The 21,948-nt window shown below is 39.7% G+C and overlaps 1 protein-coding gene across 1 annotated transcript in view; it reads right to left on the bottom strand.

Annotated features, from left to right (window-relative positions):
• ELP3 (elongator acetyltransferase complex subunit 3) overlaps window positions 1-21,948 on the bottom strand; it is a 109,529-nt gene that overhangs the window by 13,224 nt on the left and 74,357 nt on the right. Inside the window, exons 11-14 of the mRNA XM_082637065.1 lie at window positions 20,820-20,910; window positions 18,453-18,518; window positions 16,658-16,885; window positions 15,648-15,729 (exon numbers count right to left, since the gene is read on the bottom strand). Of these exons, the coding sequence (XP_082493191.1) occupies window positions 15,648-15,729; window positions 16,658-16,885; window positions 18,453-18,518; window positions 20,820-20,910 (467 nt within the window). The remainder of the gene's footprint in view (window positions 1-15,647; window positions 15,730-16,657; window positions 16,886-18,452; window positions 18,519-20,819; window positions 20,911-21,948) is intronic.

The raw sequence follows: 21,948 nt of genomic DNA, 5'->3' as shown, positions 1-21,948 counted from the left end.
CTAATGTGACTTAATAGAGGAAGAAATCATTTAATCAAGTATTTATTGAGGATATACTAGGAGCCTGGAAATTAATGAGTTTTACCTCCTAGAATCTTCAAGAAAAGAAAAACTCTAGCCTAATAGACATTTTCATGTCTGAAGAAGGAAAATGAATTTGAAATCTGGAGGTTCATTCCTGTTCTTTGACACGACTTTGTTAGGACACAGGGCTGTGCTTCATGGCTAGTTATGTGTTGGACTGAATTAAAATTGAGCCCACATCACATTCCTAAAGCCAAACTTGAAAAAAGAGAGAAAATATGCTAAATCTATCCTCTGAAACTTAACCTCTGATTTTTCTGATTAGATGCAAAAGATTGAGATAAGTCATGATCACTTAATAAAAAAAAATCAGTGAAATAAAAAGAACTTCAAAAAACTGTTTTAATTACTTTTGGGTTCAATTAATCACCTATTTATTGAGTGCTTATATATGACTAGCAGCATTAATACAAGGCAAATGTATTCATTAGTTTCATTCATTTGCTACTGAAATGAGATTTTACTACATCTCATTGATCTCTTAGTAGGATGGCAATATTTCACTCTTCAACAATACACACTGGTATCAGAGTTGGGGAAAGGTTTTTCTTCTGACTGTTTGAAAATGAGCCAAATTAACTCAGTGACCCTAAATCTTTGAAAGAGAATTTTTTTTCCTGTTCTGTTAAAAGGAAACTCTTAGAAGGTTACCCACATATGATCTTAGCTCTTCAAAGCAGTTGGTTATTGCAAGCCATTAACACAGCACGTTAGTACATTTATTCTCCATCACCTTGGAAGATACAGAGACTATCCCAGGAGAAGAGATTCAGCCAGTTACCCAGCAGCCTAAAGGTTCCCCTGTTCCTTCTGAAATGGGTACACCAAGATAACAAAGTAAAAATGAACAAAGAATAAAAGCAGAACTTATAAAGCACATATAGAGACTCTAAATAGAAGCTACTGTGGTAACTTACAGTAGGGTGACACTTACAGTAGGGAGATGCTGGAGGGTTATCCTATAGCTCTTAGGTTTATTCTTCATGGGAAGTCTGACACAGGAGGGCCCACAGTCATCTAATTCAAAAATGAGTGGCTCTATTCCCACCAGGGCAGAATGTATGCTATGTCACAGATCATTTTCACTACTTCATGTCTCAAATCATTAGTGAGTTTCTGTAGAAGTTAAAGACTGTCATCGGTAACCCGGTAGGAAAAGGGATCCCTTCTATTTATAGTCTTTAAAAAAAAAAAAAAAGACTTTAAGAAGGAAAATGGTAGAGTAGAAAACGCTAGAGATCAGTCCCTCTACTGAAACAACCAGTAAGCTGGAAACAACCATCAAAGCCAACTACATGGGGACACCAGAACCTGATAAGGCACTTACAGCAACCAGGGGAGTGCCTGATGAAGGGAGAGGCCGCTGCCCTTTGGTAAGAGGGCAGCAGATGTGAACCAACTACCATCCCCCTCTCCTAGAGTGGCCAGCTGGAGCCCGGGTGGGCAGTAAGGGTATCTATTGTAAGATTTGAAGAGATATATTCCCTTACCACCTTTCTAAAAAAGATCCAGACATTTAAGGAAATCCCTGTCAGGTCACAGCTGATTGCAGAGAAAATGAAACAAGAAATTTTAGTGAGCACATGCAACAAAGAATACTGACTTTGCCAAAATAGCTTGAAAAAATACAAGTGGATGACTGCAGCCCTCAAGAGCAATCCCTGAGGAGGGAGAGAATCTGACTTTTATAATTCTTGAGTGTGTGCAGTTCTAAACAAAAAATTGCAAAGCATACCAAAAACAAGAAACTAAGACTCATTCACAAGAAAAAGAGAAGTTGGCAGAAACTATGCCTGAGGAATCTTAAACATTGTGATTACTAGGCAAAGTCAACTGTCTTAATTATGCTCAAGGAGCTAAAGGAAATCATGTCAAAGAACTAAAAAGGAGCACAAACAACAAAAGCAGAAGTCAACAAGTGGGACTGCATCAAACTAAAAAAGCCTTTGCACTGCAAAAAAAAAAAAAAAAAAAAGAAAACAAAAAGAACAAAATGAAAAGGCAACCTACAGAATGGAAGAAGATATTTATATTTGCAAACCATATACTAGATAAGGAGTTAATATCCAAAATATATAAAAACTCATGTAACTCAATAAAAAATAATCTGATTAAAAAAATTGGCAGAGGAACTAAATAGACGTTTTTCCTATTGGCCATAGAAGACATTCAAATGGACAACAGGTACATGAAAAGGTGTTCAACATCACTAATCATCATGGAAATGTAAGTCAAAACCACAATGTGATAGCACCTCACATCTGTTAGAATGACCATCACCAAGAAGACAAGAGATAACAAGTGCTGGTAAGGACATGAAGAAAAGGGAAGCCTAGTACACCACTGCTGGAATGTAAGTTGGTAATGTTTTTTCCCACTATGGAAAACAGTACAGAGGTTCCTCAAAAATTTAGAACTACCATATGATCCAGCAGATTCCACTTCTGGGTATATATCCAAAGGAAATAAAAACAGGATATTGAAGAAAATCTGCACCCCATATTTATTGTAGCATTATACACAATAGCCAAGATATGCAAACGACCTAAGTATCTGTCAATGAATAAATGTATAAAAAAACTGTTCACACACACACACACGCACTCACGCACGCGCGCGCACACACACACACAGAGAAATATAATTCAGCCCTAAGAAAGGTGGAAATTCATTTCCATACCATTTGCAACAACATAGATAAACCTTGAGGACATTATGCCAAGTGATATAAGTCAGATAGAGAGAGACAAATACTGTATACCACTTGTGGAATCTGAAAAAGCCAAACTTGTAAAAAGAGAGCATAGAATGGTGGCTACCGGTGGCTGCGGGGTAGGGAAATAGGAGAGATGCCATTTAAGGGTACAAACTTGACACCTGTAGATAAATAAATCCTGGTGATCTAATACACAATATAATGATTACAGACAACAGTACTGTGTTATAAACATCAAATCTGCTAAGAGACTGGATCTTTATTATTCTCACCACAAAAAAGAAATGATAATCATGTGATGTCTTAGAGGTGTAACACTACAATGGCAATGATACTGCATTATATAAATGTAACAAATCAACATGTTCTACATCTTAAACTTACACAGTTATATGTCAAATCTATTTCAATTAAAAAAAGAAAATAAAAAGGACTAAAGGAAATGAGAACACTGTATGAACAAAGGGGGGAACCCAATAAATAGAAATTATAAAAAGGAACCAAACAGGGCCTCCCTGGTGGCGCAGTGGTTGAGAGTCCGCCTGCCGATGCAGGGGATACGGGTTCGTGCCCCGGTCTGGGAGGATCCCATATGCCGCGGAGCGGCTGGGCCCGTGAGCCATGGCCGCTGGGCCTGTGCGTCCGGAGCCTGTGCTCCGCAACGGGAGAGGCCACAACAGTGAGAGGCCCGTGTACAGCAAAAAATAAAAAAAAATAAAAAAAAAAAATAAAATAAAATAAAAATAAAAAGGAACCAAACAAATACTGGAGCTGAAAAGTACAATAGCTAAAATAAGGGACCTGTGTTATACCACCACCATCAAGCATACTAACACCACATCGTAGGAGTCTCAGAGGGAGATGAGAGAGAGAAAAGGTAGAAAAAATAAATAATGGCCAAAACCTTCCCAAATTTGAGGAAAGACACGAAACTACACTCCTAGGAAGTTCAACAAGTTCCAAGCAGGATAAACTCAAAGAGATCCACACCGAGGAACATTATAGTCAAAAAAAAAAAAAAAAAAAAAAAAAATATATATATATATATATATATATATTTTTTTTTTTTTTGGCTGTGTCGAGCAGCATGTGAGATCTTAGTTCCCTGACCAGGGATCACACCCGGTCCTCTGCAGTGAAAGCGCAGAGTCTTAACCACTGGCCCACCAGGGAAGTCCCCAGTCAAACTGTTGAAAACCAAAGACAGAATCTTGAAAGCAGCGAGAGAGAAGTGACTCGTCACATACAAGGGATCCGCAATAAGATTAAGAGCTGATATCAGAAACCATGGAGGTCAGAAAGGAAGTGGGGTGACACATTTAAAGTGCTGAAAGAAAAAAAAAAACTGTCAACCAAAAATTCTTTATCTGGCAAAAGTATTTTTCAAGGATAAAGGATAAATTGAGACATTTCCAGATAAACCAGAGCTAAGGAAATCTGTTATCACTAAACCTATCCTACAAGAATCCTTCAGGATGAAATAAAAGGACATTAGGCAGTAACTCAAAGCCATGTGAAGAAATAAGTAAACACTGGTAAAGATAACTACGTAGGTAAACATACAAGCTGATATGATTGTTCTTTTGGTTTGTAACTCCTCTTTTTTCCCTATATAATTTAAAAGGCAAGTTCATAAAGTAATTATAAATTTATGTCAAAGGTCAGACAGGTGTAAAGATGTAATCTGTGACAGTAACAATGTAAACGAGAGATAGAGATGTACAGGAACAGAGTATTTGCATATTACTCAAACTAAAATGGTATTAGCCCAACTAGGTTGTTACAAATTTACGATGTTAACTGCAATCCCTGAGGTAATCACTAAGAAAATAACTCATAACCAGAAAAGAGCTGGGGTGGATTTAGTATCAAATGAAACACATTTTAAGTAACAAAAAGTTTGTAAGAGACAAAGAGGGACGCTGCAAATTGACGGAAGGTTCAATTCATCAAGGTTTAACAATTATAAACGTGTATACATCGAACGACAGAGCCCCAAAATATATGAAGCAAAAATGGACAGAACTGAAGGGAGAAATAGATAGTTCTACAAGAGCTGGAGACGGCCACACACACTTTCAACAACGGAGGACTTGAACAACACTTTAAACCAGTCAGACCTAACAGAACGCATCACCCAACAACAGCAGAATACACATTTTCCACGGTGGACACGTAGCATTCTCCAGGTTAGATCATATATCAGGCCATAAAACAAGTCTTAATCAATTTTAAAAGACTGAAATCATACAAAGTATGAAAAAGTACAAAGAAAAAAAAGACTCAAATCACTAAAATTAGAAATGAAAGAGGAAACATTACTACTGACTTTACAGTAATGAAAAGAATTATAAGAGAATATGAATAACAATATGAATATGTATGTACACCAACACATCGGATAACCTAGTTGAAATGGACAAATTCCTAGAAACATAAACTACGAAAACTGACTCAAGAAGAAACAGGAAGTCTATATAGTCCTGTAACAAGTAAAGAGATTGATTCAATAATCAAAAACCTCCCATCAAAGTAAAACTCAGGACCAGATGGCTTTACTGGTGATTTCTACCAAATGTTTAGAGAATTAACACCAATCCTTCTCAAACACACCCAAAAACCTGAAGAGGGATACTTCCTAACTCATCCTATGAGGCTAGCAATACCTTGATACCAAAGCCAGACAAAGACACTACAAAGAAAATTACAGACCACTATCTTTATGAATATATATGGGAGAAAATATTTGCAAATCACAGATCATTTAAGAGTCTTGTAGCCAGAGGATATTAAAAATTCCTACAACTCAACAACAAAAAGACAAACAACCCAATTAAAAAATGAGCAAAGGACTTGAATAGACATTTTTTAAAAGACACACATGACAAATAAGCACACAAAAAGATGTTCAACATCATTTAGGTCATTAAGGAAATGTAAGCCAAAACCCCAATAAAACATTACTTCACACCATTAGGATGGCTATAAAATAAAAAAAAATTTTTTAAAGGAAAATCACAAGTGTAGGCAAGGATGTGGAGAAAGTGCGCCCCTTGTGCACTGCTGATGGGAAAGTACGATGATGCAGCAGCTGTAGAAAACAATTCGGTGACTCCTCAGTAAGTTAAATGCAATGACCACTGATCCAGCAACTCCACTTCTGGGTACAGACACAAGGAACTGAAAGCAGAGACTCAAATAGACATTTGTATACCAACGTGATAGCAATATTATTTACAATGAGCAAAAGATGGAAACCACCCAAGAGTGCGTGTGTGTGTGTGTGTAAAGCACAGATGAACCTTCAAGACATTATGCTAAGTGAAATAAGCCAGACACAAAAGGACACATATTGTATGATTCCATTTCACAGAGTCAGGAAGTAGATCAGAAGTTACCAGGGGCTTAGGAGATGGTGAAACTGGGAAATTACTGCTTAGTGAGCGCAGAGTTTCTGTTTGGGGTGATGAAAATGTTTTGGAAATAGTGGTGATGGTTGCACAACACTGTGAATGTAACTAATGTCACTGAACTGTATACTTAAAAATGGTTATAATGGCAAATTTTATGTTATGTACAATTTACTGCTTCCCCGAATGGGGGGAAGAAGTCTTTACGGTGCATTAACTATCTTCAGTATTTATGGAGAGGAAGGAACGTCCCTAGGGAAAGCATGGACCCTTGCCTAAGATGGTCTTCTATATTCCACAGCTTAGAAGGAAGACACAAATGGGCAACATCTTAGACCTAAAGCGTGAGATGTTTAGACAGGCCTGTAAGGGGAAACAGAGGAATGTCCTCATGGAAGAGAGGGCAGACAAAGGTCAGATGCAGGTGCGTCTTGTGCGGCCTGCCAAACTGCTTAAGAGTGTTAGGTGTGCCTGTGCTGCATGATGGCTGCATGAAGATACTGACATCAGGACGGGGACAAGAACCCTTGACGCTAGGTATGTCCAAAGACAGTCCATCCTGGGAGAAGGCTACATGAAGTTTCCTGTAGAAAGCGGCTGGATGCCTTTTAATCACAAGTTAATGAAAGTGTATTCGCTCACTTAGTATCCAAAGATGGTCACTACCAGAGCCTCTCTCTGTGAGAAGTGGGATTTTTTTCCTTTCCCTTTAAATCTGGGCTGGCCCAATGACTTCCTTAACTAAAAAAAATGGGGCAGAAGTCACATCGCGGCAGGCAGTCTCTAAAATGACCCTCGAAGTTCACTGTCTCCCGGTATTCACAGTCATGTGTACTCCCTTTCCCTTGAAGGTGGCGTTAGGCTCGTCGGCTCTCTTCTGAGACCAGGTTATGAAGACTAGGCTTCCATGTCAAAGGGACTCCGTCTCTGTGATCACTCTGCTGGGGGAAGCAGGCTGCCACGTGATGAGCAGCCCCATAGAGAGGCCCACATGGCATGGGGAGGAACGGTGGCCCTGTGACCAACGGCCCGTGAGAAACTGAAGTCTGCCAAAAACCATACAGTGAACTTGGAAGTGACCCTTCCATCCCAATTGAATCTTGAAATGATTACAGTCCCGGCTGACACTGTAAATGCAGCTTTATGAGATGCTCTGAGCCAGAGGCACCCAGCTAGGTCCCAGGTCCCTTCTGAATTCCTTACCTACAGAGACCATGAGATGACTGCTTGTTGTCTTCAGCCACTACGTTTTGTGGCTTTTTTATTACACAGCGATAAATGATGCATATAAGATGTTCTGCAACTTCTAAGCCGAGGCCTTTCCTCCCTCCTCTTAGAGGCCAGCCTTCATGCTAGGAGAAGTTCAAGGCATGTGGAGAAGCAGCAATGTGCTCATGTGGACAGTCTCAGCCAAGCACCCGCTACCAGCTAGAAGACAGACTCTAGGCAAGCCACCCCAGCAGCTGCCAGCCATTCAAGCCACTCCAGCCGAGGCCCTAGACATCATGGAACAGAGATAAGCCATCTTCTCCATGCCCTGCTGAATGTCTGACCTAGAGAATCCCTGAGCAAATAAAATGGTTGTTTGAAGCCACTAAATTTTGGGGTGGTGTGTTCCACCACAATAAATAACCCAGACAACCACTAATTAGTAGGATTTGCAGTAAGAGGTAACAGACCACACGGGGTATAGATCTGGAGCTTCTGACTGGTATACTAGACATCAGTGATTCATTCACAAAGGGTGGACAAACTGAACACCTGGATGCACTGGGAGGCACAGGATGAGGTGCATAAGGAAACACTACCCTGTGGCTACAATCTAAAACCTACATCCACCACTTAATGTCTTGAAAATGTGAGCCGTTGCTTAGAGTCAACAGTTTAAGCCAGACTGACCAAAGAAATCCCCTGTGTATGTCCTGCTGGAATTAGAAATGCCCAAACTAAAAAGGCTGTATAATATCAGTATCTTGGTTGTTGCTAAAAAAAAAAAAAAAAAAAAAGGGAGCATCAGTATTTTCCAGCATTATTTAGTTACCTGCTCACCCAAACGGGAAGAATCTGCCAAAGCCCTGCCTCTAACAGATCTAAAAGAGAAAAGCTTTATCAAATTGAATGGGTTATAGCAATGTCAAACATTTAGAGAAAAGCACAGTACTAATCACATGAATGTTACACTGGTAAGGAGTTAACACTGCAACAAACTATAAAAGAGCCTTTGTCATAGACAGCAGATGGTGAGCAGTGCAGGCTAGACCACTTTGGAAAAGGAGTCCTTGCTCAGAAAAAAGCCCGCGAAGCATGTAACTTTACAATAAAGGCGGTCCTTTATATTAAAGCTCCCAGACCTCTCGGGCATATTATTAGGAACCACATAATATAACACTATTCCTCTACCCAAGCAGAAGTATACAGCTATCATTCCCAATACCCATAAACAAAAAGGAACAAGAATGGGGAGAAAAAGTCTACAAATGTAGGTGTGTCAACCAAATTAGCAAGGCTATCCTCCGAGACTTTAACCTGCACGTTTTGGAGACACAGCAAGACTTGACAGCACGGATGTGGGAAGAGCAACAGCACTTGTTCCTCCAGTGTCAGCTTATCTACTGGTACCACTAGCTTCTGCCTAGGAAACATCACCAAAAATTCACTTGCCCACAAGATCCGAACAGTGGAAACTGACTAATGGCCTATTTGGGAATATTTGAAAAGCATGCATTAATTAATATAGTCATGTGATGCCAAGTGAGACGTGGGTCGAATGCACTTGATATGCAATGTACTATCTAACTGGTACCTGATTCATCTATAAGTGAATAAACATCAAGTCAGGGAATAAAGAGGCCTGAAGTGAGCTATGCATCAGTGCCTCCACAGCAATACAGACACCACTTAGCACACATTTAGCTAATCTGACGCCAAGCTAAGTAGTATTCTACGTCACCAGTGCTAGTCTGATTAATAAAGACGATGAAATTAATAAAGTTCTTGTTGTAAAGCAATATTTTTTTTTTTTTGCTGTACGCGGGCCTCTCACTGCTGTGGCCTCTCCCGTTGCGGAGCACAGGCTCCGGACACACAGGCTCCGCGGCCATGGCTTGCGGGCCCAGCCGCTCCGCGGCATGTGGGATCTTCCGGGATCGGGGCACGAACCCGTGTCCCCTGCATCGGCAGGCGGACTCTCAACCACTGCGCCACCAGGGAAGCCCTGTAAAGCAATATTTTATGTTGTACCTATTGTTCCTGAAAAGAAAGATATTCACCACCACAACAAAATCCCACTGGAACATGCACCAAAAAAGAAATATGCATGATCACAGTTAGAATATCAAAATGAAAGAAACAGAGGAATATGCAGAACCCTATTAAGGTACACTTAACTAGGGAATAGTTAGGGGATAATTTATGAAAAGATAAATTATGTAAAGGGATGAAACAGAAGCTATAAAAAGAGCAAACAGCCTTTTCCCTTCCTTTCTGAGAAGTCCTATATTAACACATGCGGCACAAACTGGTTTGCATTTGGCAGGCTTCCTGTGTCCATTAGCAAATAGGTAAGCCAAAATAAGGAAAAGCTTTTCTAGGCATTTTGGTAATGATTACAAGCCCATTACCAGACAGATCTAGTTACAAATGTACCCTTTTTTTCCCCAACTAGATTATAATGCAAAGAATAAAACTACCTTCACCTCAAAAGGAGGGAGATGTGTTACAGCCTGGAATACAGGCCAAGTTTCTGGGGCCCAGTAAGTAATCTCAGTCATTCATAGTTCATTGAAACAAAACAACTGTTACTTTCTGCCCACATATCATTTGATTAATCAGTGGCTCTGGGGCACAAGACCATTAATTTCAGTCCCAGGAAACCATATCGGATGCTATAAGTCTCAGGCACATTGATTTTTTCACTAGTGGGGATTGTACATGTGGCTTTAGAGTCATACAGCTCTGAGCATCATGATCTAGAACGATGTCATCCCACGGTGACTCGTTTGCTCATCCTGTATTTAAGCTCTTCTCTTCTCCCCTCTTCTTTGTCTTTTTAATAGGTTTAAACAAAATGGCTATCAGCCTCTGACTTCAGTGATTTCTGTCATCAGACACTCAGACATTTTCCTCGTTTCTCATCATCATTGTTTGATCCGTCAGCCTGGTACAATTCTTGGCCAATGGCCATGTTAATTTTCTACTTGAAAGAACACAAATAGGATACTGCTTATGACGAAGGTAGTAGGGAGAGCTTGGGGAATAGCTGTTCATCTTGATGCACAGCAATTAGCTTGGCAAACAGAAACAGGAACATGATTGGATCTGATGCCTAGCCAAAATTGCCTAAAGGAAAAAAAATCATTTTGTTGGGGGTATTAAGTGGCTCTTTAAATAGTGGCTATCCACAGTTATATTTGCCCTTTGAGAAATCATATGGGCAGTGTGACATCAGAGATCTCGTTTCCATGGTGATTATTAGTGATGGCATTTCAAATGTTATTGTTACGTTCTACAGTGTAATCTTTGCACTTTACACCATATGAGAGGGAAGGAAAAAACTGCTCCATCTTAACATTTTTAAAGGAAAGAATGCTGATCATCCAAGTAGATAAAGATCATGGCTTTTAAGTAGATACGATTTGTTAATCTTAAACAGATGTGTGCTGATCGAAGCTACATAAGTAAGTTGATGAAAGATACTAAAGTACTTGGGCTTAAGTATTAATTAACTTAATTAACTGCTTAGATTAATTAACTGCTTAGATATTTAGCAGCAATTAACTGTTATTTCCTGCCTACACATTATAAGCTGGTTGTTCTCATACTACCGATTTACCCATTTTTATATGTAGGAAAAGATGATTTTCTTACACTGAAGCAACTAATCCTGAGTTGAGAAATAGTCTAAGTAGGGAAAAATTTGTCTTCCTCTGCAGTTAAGGACAATCCGCAGGGTGAAGACTGAGCGAGCTGCTCTGGCCCCATGTCAACATCCCTTAAAGGCACGGTGGCATCTCCTCCTTCCTCTCTTTGCCCTCTCAGCCCATGTCCCCTGCACACAGGAGATACTCAATACACGTAGTGATTTTGATGTTGATGAAGTTAGCCATTTCATTTTTTGCTTTGTTTAATTTTCACATTTAGAGTTGATGGTTAATTTTAAAACACACAGTTTACTTACTAAGACAATTTTATAAACTTAAGCAGAATGAATAAACGTAAAAGTCACTCTGAGAAAGTGATTCATTGGACTCTGATAAACAACTTTTCAGTTTTCTCATGCACCTATAAAGTTAGTCTTTTAAAAAAGATAAATCAGCTATAAAATATACAGTATGTACCTTCTATTAACAAAATATTTTGAGGTAACAGATAAAAACAATTTGGTTTTTAATATGGAAGAATAGACTATATGGAGTCTTTCTGACTAGTGATTCAAATCACATCTACTGTGCAGTTAATAATATTGTCTAGAGGCAGAATCAAAGATTATAAATCCAAGAAAACAGAGAAAATCTGCTGGCAAGATGAATGGAAGTCACAATGAATCAGGATGTAATTCAAAAAAAAATTCTACATAAATGCATTCCTCTTACAGTCACAGAAACCAGAATGATAAATGATCTGTCTCTCCCTTTACTCAAGCTACTAGTTATGCCAGGACAGAATACCTGGACCACCACTGTGTATGAGTTACGCAAAAGCCTACAGACCAGAACCAGATGGATTTACAAATCAAGGACAAGGTCAGGGAAAAACAAAGTAGGACACAGGTCAAAAAATATCACTACTTGGGACAGAAAGGGACGTGCCCCCACAAATCATGGCTAGGATTAGCTACCTACGGGAAACTTTATCATCAAATTCCCCAAACTAAATGAGACTGAGATCAATTACTAATGAAATTAAAGGGTCTCTTAATATGGTTTTAGAAAAGAATCTACTTCATATGTAATCAGTACAACACAGTTGGTCTTGTCGAGAACTAAAAGAAATGAAGATATTAAGGGGCAGAATTCTAGACTGTTAGAACTGTAAAAGGTAACCTAACCCACTTATTTTTTGTAAAGAAATAAAGGTCCATGGAGATCAAGCAACATTACTCAAGATCACAAGGAGAGCTACTGTCAATGCAGGAACAGAATCCTAATACCCCCGTCCAAGTGTCTCTTCTTACACACCGCATCTAATGAAGTCTTGTGAATAAATGCAGCACACAAGCGCCAGTACTATCACAAGGAGATCTGCATTCTAAGGATCAACCTATGGAGAGTAATGCACTATTTACAAAAACCAGTTAAACACACACACACACACACAGCACTGTACTTAAATCAGAAAGACCAAAGTCAACTGAACAAATATAGAAGAAAAAAACCAACCAAAAAACACATTATGATGAAAAAAAACACTTTAAATCTGCCCTTCCTGAAGTTCTGAATAATGGACACCTCAGACGTCTGATTCAGAAATTTAAATAGAACAGTAATATATTATTAAATTAGAGAAACAAAATGCATCACACACAGAGTAAATGTTCTTGGTGTTTTCACTTGAAGAGTGATCAGGTCGTCAGCCAAACAGCAAGTCAAGGCCCTAGCTGGTTTCCCCAGCAGAGAGCAGGGGTGGGGAGGCTCACAGACCAGAGAGACAGGAAGTAACACAGAACTCCCTTGAGCGCCAAGAATGCATTCCAGGGCTGCTTCTGTAGAAACCCCCTGGCTAAGAGAAACCCCTGTACAGAAACCGAGTAGTCTTACTGTGACAACTAATAAGCAGAAAGGTTCTTCCCTGTTATTTTTAGCAAGTCTCTTCTTGTTATTTTAAAAGTTCTACAAGCAGATGATCTGAAATTGAGCTATTATTTAGAGTATAACAAAAGGCTAGAAAGAGGACAGACGCTGATTTCCACTTAGAAAGACACTGCTCAAAAAGCAGAAACTGAGGCTCTTACAGGCAACTGAATGTGACCTCGGGCAAGTCAGAGGCCCCTCTCTGCATGTAACATTTCTAAAAAGAGATAGATATCATGAAGGCAAATTAAATATAATGGAGAGGTGAAAGAATACAGATGCCCTGGGACTTCCCTGGTGGCGCCGTGGTTAAGAATCTGCCTGCCAATGCAGGGGACATGGGTTCGAGCCCTGGTCCGGGAAGATCCCACATGCCACAGAGCAACTAAGCCCGTGCACCACAACTACTGAGCCTGTGCTCTAGAGCCCATGAGCCACAACTACTGAAGCCCTCGCGCCTAGAGCCCATGCTCCGCAACAAAAGAAGCCACCGCGGTGAGAAGCCCACACACCGCAACAGAGTAGCCCCTCTCACTGCAACTAGAAAAAGCCCGTGCACAGCAACGAAGACCCAACACAGCCAAAAAAAAAAAAAAAAAAAAGAATACAGATGCCCTTCAGTTTTAAAACTGATCAAGTTCCCACAGATACCAGAAAATCACTTGATTGCACATCAGACTTAGGGAATGCAGGCACTGCCAGGGTCACAGAGAATCTCTTTACCTTAGTGATTTGAAAGAGAATACTACATTTGGAGGAGAATACTAAAAGCTTGCTACTCAAAGTATGGTCTGACAACAATCAGTATAGGTTATCACTGCGTGCTGGTCAGAAATCCAGGCTTTCAGGCCCCACCCCAGACCTAATGAGTCAGAATCTGCATTTTAACAAGATCTCCAGATGATTCACAAGCACATTAACGCGTGGGAAGTACTGTACTGAAAACACCGACAGTGCGCTGGCAAAAGAGGCCACTGAAGTTTTGGGTAATCCACGGATGCACATGTACAAAGAGTTCTGAGTTGGTCTGGCTCTTTCCTGGTACCAGGAAAGGCTGACTTCTGGTCAACCACAGGCTAAACAATTGAGAAGTAAACATTTTTTAATTACAAATATCGGCACCAATTAGGTGAACCTCATTTAGTTCCTACTTCTTTAGTGGAATTAAAGATAACACAGAAAAAACAGAGAACAGACTTGTGGTTGCCAAGGTGGGAGGGGAAGCGGGAGGGAGAGGGATGGACTGGGAGTTTGGGGTTAGTAGATACAAACTGTTACATTCAGAATGGATAAACAACAAGGTCCTACTGTATATCACAGGTAACTATATCCAATCTCCTGGAATAAACCATAATGGAAAAGAATATAAAAAAGAATGTATATATGTGTATAACTGAGTCACTTTGCTGTACAGCAGAAATTAAGCTCAACATTGTAAATCAACTGTACTTCAATAAAAAATATTAAAGATAACACAGAAACACAGAGAGAGCTAGCCATGTTAAAAAATGCTTTATGGGCTTCCCTGGTGGCGCAGTGGTTGAGAGTCCACCTGCCGATGCAGGGGACATGGGTTCATGCCCCAGTCCGGGAAGACCCCACATGCTGCGGAGCGGCTGGGCCTGTGAGCCATGGCCACTGAGCCTGCGCGTCCGGAGCCTGTGCTCCGCAATGGGAGAGGCCGCAACGGGAGAGGCCACAACAGTGAGAGGCCCGCGTACAGCAAAAAAAAAAAAAAAAAAAAAGCTTTATTATCTGTCTGGATAATGCCAAAAACCAGAGCCAGACTGAATAATCGATTAAGTGAGCCTGGGTCATTACATTTCTGTATTTGGAATCACTGAAATCTGGGCAAAGGTATTGATGTACTGATTGGCAACAACTTACTGATTTTTTTTTTAAAAGTGTCGTTTCAACTTTCATTTAATAATGCCATAGTCTAATGGGAAAACAAATGCTGGAGGGAAAATAACCTGAATCTTGATCATGGCTTTCACAATGTTAGCTTCTTATTGAGAATAGCAAAGTTTGTGAGGATATGACACTCTAGAGTATGAGTGAAAGGGTGCATATGCGTTATTTCTTGCTCCACTTACAGCAGGCCTCCCTTTACATACCCACTTCCTCCACTTACCTGATGTCCTAGGCAAGGTAAGGGGAAAGCTTCCGAACAGGGCAAATCTGTTCCCCAGGAACAAAGTCACTGAAAACAATTTTTAAGGAGCAAGGAACTCTGCTTTTAAACATCTTGTACTGGCAGCTAGGTTCTATTTTAATTTCTAGAACGATACTGACAAATCTCCACACTGACTTATGATTTTCTTAGATCCGTATCATCAAATTTCATTTTTCCCAGACAGCGTAACTGGGCAAAAAGCACAAGAGACCAGTGTGACAGACCACGAGGAAGACAGGATATAGATTACCGGCCTTGCCACTCAAGAGATGGAGAGCTTCTGCAAGCTCTATTCCGCCAAACTGCTTAAAGGAATTTTCTTTGTGCTTGAGCACCAGTCTTTCCCTATTTGGCTCTGCCCAATTTTGAACATAATAATCATATATAGGGGCAAGAGAGGCCTGAGGTACGTTTCACTGTGGTACCAAGTTAAAAATGTGAACGAATCATGAACTTTGCCCTCCCCCAGTTACCTGATATAACAGCTATTTTCCCAGATCCATGTTCTTCTCTAGCTATTCTTTCTGCTTCCTCCATCAGTAGCATGCCAAATCCCTGTAAGAGGCAATGGAGGGGTTAGGGAATTAAGAAGGGAAGAAGTCATTAAGAGGGGTCCATAAAACAAGAAGGGTACTATTTCGTAGCTGCTAAACTCTTTTAAAATAAGAGTGACAAAAAACCCTTTACGGGTGTAAGGAAAAGGTTCACTATTCAATTATACCAGAAGCACACTGTAGCAGACTAGGAATAACTCTGCAACAAAAGCCATCAAAAGGTATTTTGTGGATGATGTAATCTAGTCACAGCAAGCGTGTAATTGCCTCTCGACTTGTCTTTTTTTAAACAAGTGCTAGGCAATCTCCAGGTGATGAAAGTCTGGGGCATCTACCCTTGTATTATTAGTCACCCCTTCAATTTCTAAAAAGCTTTTTGAAACCAGGCAATATTCTTAAATCACCAATATGGGGGTTTATGCTACATCCACCATTAGCAGTTTTAACCTATTCTCCTGAAATTTAAAAAAGTGAGTTATTTATTTAGGTTGTTTGGGGGGAGTGGAATAGTGTTCCACTATATATATCACATAGCTTGCTTGTCTTTACGAAGTGCTTTAACATTTCATAAGTGCTTTCTTTCAAATTATCTCCTTCGATCCCAAAATAGTTGAATCATACGAAATTGCCAGTATTAGACCATTTCTGACTTTCAAAAATAGCAATTTCATATGGTTCAGTCTATTATTATATCCCACTTGACTGAGCCTCAATTTGTCTCTCCCTCCCCCTCCCTCACACCCAAAGGGGAGCAATTTAAAGAGAAAACATCTCTGAACAACTGTAGTATTGTACTGGTTCCTGTTTCTACACTTCCCGAATTTCCCCTCTCCTTTTCCTCTGCTCCCACCCTCACCCCATTCTTTTTCTCTTTTCCTCCTTTGAGCAATTTCTTAATCACAGTCAAAGAGAAATGGAATACAGGATACCTGATGCTGAAATTTAGTGGGGTCCCGACTGCTGACGGGGACGACACTTCCATACACGTGCAGCTCTCGGACTATGGACACCCCGCCGACCAATTCGAAACGGAATGTCTCCTCTGAGCACTTCCGTAATCTCAGGAGGCCAATCAAAATGTCCTGATCGGGGTCTTCATAGGATAAGAACGTCTCCCAGCCACCATTTGCAACATAATCTCTTCTTACCAATTCAACCTGTTTCATAAAAAGCCATGCAAAAACTTTTTTTTAAAATTAGAGAACAAAGTGCGTTTCTATAATTATATGTTTATTTAGACTAATATCCACTATTAGGGATAAAGAATAAATAACCATAAATTATGTTTCTTTTTCCTTGTCTCCTCTCGATAGCACTGATTAACGAGAGTTCATGACTTGTTCGTGGACTATAAAAAAGGAAACCAGTTTTACAATCTCATAAATATCTGAACCTCATTAACCTTGTGATTCTTACAGAGTTTGGCTCAGTAAATGCTTCCATGTATTTATATCGGATCCTCCATGAAGAGTCTCTAAGGTAAAATTATACATTATGTCATGTGTGCAGCTCTCGGGAGCACCCTGAGGCCCCAGAACTGTCAGGTACTCAATGTTTTTCTTTTCTAGTCCTTACCTCCTCCACTAAAACCTGCTTTTAGGTGAAAAAATGTGTTATTGGTTACTTATTCCTTGATGGAATTTTTTTAAAAAGTATCCCACAGGACCTTTAAAATAGTATGCCTAGTTATGAGATTCACATGTTAAAGAAAATCCAGTCACCAGAGAGGGGCTTTTGGGGATGGGGAAGCTTTTGTGTTAGCAATCTACATGGGCTTTTGACTCTTGCTTCCTGCTCAAGTGTCCCTTGTACTTTGCGTAAATATAAGCAATATGCATGCAGAGAAAGCTACATATGTGGGCATGGTCACACCCAGATACACTCTGAAAATGGGCACACTGGACCCACAGTGAGGTGAATAAACAGACTAATAGTGACATTCCTCCTCAACTTAATGTTTGCTGAATAACTGGCTTGCACAAGAATTTGACAAAATGACTAACTATGCTTGGGTCTACGTTCTTCCTCAAAAGATCCAAAATGTGAAAAATGTCAATCAAATAAACAATTCACTTTGAGAACAGAAATATCAATGCAGGTCTACTCTAGCCTTTCTCAAATAGGCTCCCACACGACAGCTAACCCCCACAGAAAATCTGGCAAATAGCTAACACGATGTCATTCTAGGAGAGAAGTTAATTCATCACAAACACGTTGTATGGAACCCCTGTTCATATGGCTGATCTATTCGCTTGATTACCACAAACAGGCAATAATTTAACAGTTGCACACAGAGATAAGCACATGACACTCAGCTTTACCTGAAGGTAGCCACTAGTCACATTTGGCTATTTACATTTGAATTACTTGAAATTAAATAAAATTAAAAACTAAGTTCTTCTTTGCACTAGCCACATTGTGACTGGTAGCTGATATCCTATTAGATGGCACAGATTATAGAACATTTCCAACACTACGGAAAGTTCTACTGGACAGTACTGATCTACAACAAAGTTCAAACTTGGTTTTCCTAACCTGGCTCTTCTAGAGTTGAGCCACCCTCATATCTGGCTTTCCTGGCTTGACTTCATTCTGAATTGCTCTTTGCTCTTAGTTTACTCATTAACTTCTAGGGTTTGGTCCTACTGGTAAGTAGGTGTAGGCCCAGGCTTGACAAAGATTAATGAACAGGACCCAATCTCTCTATAAAATGAAGAAACTAACCTGGTATGGACGCACTTTGTGATGAATTTCTTGGATGCCAACCTCTCTGGTTCTCACATCTCGACACTGCCAAAAAAAAAAAAAAAAAAGAAAGGAAAGAAAGAAAGAAAAAAAAAGTGGGAAGGGGGGAAAAGTATAAAACTGGTAACTAATTCAATTTTTATTGAAACTTCTCCACCAAATCCTGGGCTCAAAATCAAGTTTGGACATAATTTACATTGAGATAAAAGAAATAAATTAAAAATGAAGCCATCTTTAATAAACCTGATAGGGAAAAACAAACTAGAAATACATGAAGTTGGTACAGTATTGCTTTTAAAATAAGTTTAGAATCCAAAGGAGATCAATATATAATATTGAAAGTAAAGAACATACATCCTGAAATCTGAAAATCCAGAGGATATAACTGTATCTGAAAGTGCAATCCAAAACTATGTCTACCGAAGAGTAAAAACTGAATTCCTAATTTTTTAAAACCTTCACCATTTTATGGCAGTTAACATTTTTAGCATCACCATATTTGTATCATTTTAGGAATGTCAGAAAGAGGGGAGCTAAGACTGCTGTTTTTTGCAGAGAAGGGCTCTGTGGAAGAAAGGATGGGAGGGAGGAAGGAGGGGAAGGAAGAAGAATGCAAAGAAAGAACCTCGACTTATTTATTATACAATCTGAACCACGGTCGCAGATTGGCTCTTTGAGTGTCCCTGGGAAGCACAAAGCTGCCTGTGGATGATACGGAAGCAGTGCCTGGTCTGCACGGCCAAGCTATGTGATGTAACTCTTGCTTCTATTCCACAACCCAGTGTGCAGGCTACACAGCCTGGCATTTATAATTACAGTAACTATTATATGCCCTATGGTATATTTTCCCCTATAGACCTGTAAAAATTATTTCCAGGATTCTAACATTTCCCATCAGTGAGAAAAGATCGCCATAGGAAATCTGATGATGTCATGCAGCTATACTACTAATGGTATATTTAGGATATATATGGATGGAATGCCATGAGAAAAATAAGAGCTCATTATTCAGTTCTATAAGAACTAAGCTATTTCCATGCCCCGGGAACCCATATTACATGCTTTTAATGAACACTTGCATGCTTTCTATTTTTTGGAGGGGAGGGGAATGCTTTTAAAGGCAGAGATGGGTGTGTGCTTATTTTCTAGTAAAGACACTGCCTATGTGAACTGGATGTCTTTCGGTGTGACTGAATTCCAGTCTTTAGACTCAATCCCAGTTTACCTTACGAGAGGCTATCACGGGTTAAGAAGGGTACAGGGTTAAAAACAGTGCCTGGTTGATGAGGTCAGCAGGCTGAGCAGGCCGGGTGGGTCACTCGGCAGCGGTATTCTCAGGAGGAGGAGCTGGACGACGAGGACAGGTAGGGACTGGGAGGCTGAGCAGCCACATGCTCTTGTTTGGGGCTATTCATTACTGTACATACATTTGCTGTTTTTCTAGAACTGAAATTTTTTTGTGTGGGGGAGGGTAGAATAAGCCATAATGTTCACAAACTCTCCTATGGACAATTTTCTGAAAAATTTTCTCCATAATATATTGACAGAGAACAAAATGTTTTGGGTAGGTCCACAAACATGATATGCAGTCCTCTCAACGACGTCTTTCGAAGTGGGGTCCATGTTTGCACTGTGTGTGAGAACCTCCCACAGCTCCATCCCAAATGGAGTGAACGAGAATCTTTGAAGGCAGAGGCCAGGAATCAGTGCTCAGGCCTAGACACCCTCCTGGCCTTTTCTCTTTAGCAGTTCTGAGAAATAGCTCCTAGGGCACTGAGTTTCAAACCTCATCGTGATTTCAGAATCATCTACAGAGACTGTCAAATTGCAGATTCCTGGGCTCTTTCAGGGAAAGCAGAAAGGAGGTGCTTAGTAAATATTTGTGAAATAAATGAGTGAGTGAATAGACATGGGGGTGGGGCGGGGCGAGGGAGACTGGTATATCTGGGCAATAACATTGCTAATTATTTCAGTATGTAAGCCTTGTATCTTCAAATGTTGTATTCTTCTCTAACCACTAGTCAAGAATCGAACACCCAATACTTCAAAAAAAAAAAAAAAGTTTTTTTAAAAAAGGAGTTGAACACATAGTTGGCAATCTGAGAAGGCAGAAAGAACAACCATTAAATTGACAAACCTACGCTCTTTTAGAAGAAAGCAGAGGGGTGTGGGGGATAGGATGCAGACTTTGCAACCACTAGCTTCAATTTCAATGTGTTATACAGTAAGAATGGCTTCAATACATGAAAGCTTTTTGACCAAACCTGTAAGTTTGTAATGTGATAGTATCACAGGTTTTCGTGTCTCAGACTACTTTGATCTCAACAGTTATGGTCAGACTCTTACCTGTATTCCAAGGTCTTTCATTCTCGCAAATGCCAGCTCTCTCAAGTTACCATGTTCTACTCCTGAGCTGACTAAGGGCATTGGAATGTCTCTGTAGGAGAAAAACATCAGATGTTGCAAAATATAAGTCACTCCCTACAGCAGTAAAAGGCAGGGATATTTAAAAAAACAAAATATAAGTCACTCCCTACAGCAGTAAAAGGCAGGGATATTTAAAAAAACAAAAAGAACAAAACCACCCCTTCCCCACCTCAAAACCGAACAGGAAAGCAGAGGTTGAATATTCTGACCCGAAAGCAAGGGTGACCGCTTTTCTACCTCCCAGTTTTCCCGTCTATGAAATTATGATTTTCACCTATCACTCAGGGTTTTTCTAAGAAACATCTGATGAAAACACTTTATAAGATTACAAAGTACAAAACAAATGCCCAATAACCATTAGTAATGATTTTTGGCTGAAGAGACAGACATCTGTACTAAACAAAACAAGAAATAAAACTGTTTTTTACAAAGTTTTTACAAAGTCCAATTTAAGAGGAGAAATAAAAATTATTATTAACACACTGATTTATAGCTTACAAACACTTTCCCATACAGTTGCTGAATGACAAGTAACCAGGAAGCGCAGGAGCCTGGCTTAGACAACTGGTCTCAAAGAATAAATTTTTTCCCATTTCCTAAAAATCTAAATTAGAAGTGACTCTGCATTCGAAGAATAAGAACTTGCCTAAAGATGAGAGTAGATAAAATTTATTTCCTGGCATTAAAATAGTGTAAAGTGCCCGGCATCAAGGAAACGTCAATCAAAAGTTGAAATTATGAGTTTCATTTTAGTAGCCCTCACTATCCCTTCTAGACAAAAATCAGTATCTAAAGACAAGACAGTTTTAAAAAAAAACCCTAAAGTAAGAATGCTCAGCACATCTCCAGTTTAAAGACAAATCCCCAATTTCTTTTGTCTAATATTTGGTTGATTAGAAGACTTGAAGAATACGTCATTTATCTTTTCTTCTCATTTTTGCTTTTGAATCAGCTTGAGTCTTTTCCTTCTCTTTTCACTTATCCCTCCAAATGTTAAGTAAATACAATTAGCTAATTCATCTATTTAATTCTAATAAGATATTCCCCA

Source organism: Mesoplodon mirus (genome assembly GCF_964341445.2).
Source record: "Mesoplodon mirus genome assembly, chromosome: 1".
In the NCBI taxonomy this organism is placed as follows: domain Eukaryota; kingdom Metazoa; phylum Chordata; class Mammalia; order Artiodactyla; family Ziphiidae; genus Mesoplodon; species Mesoplodon mirus.
The sequence above is the reverse complement of the archived record's forward strand: the minus strand, read 5'-3'. Positions and strand labels throughout refer to the sequence as shown.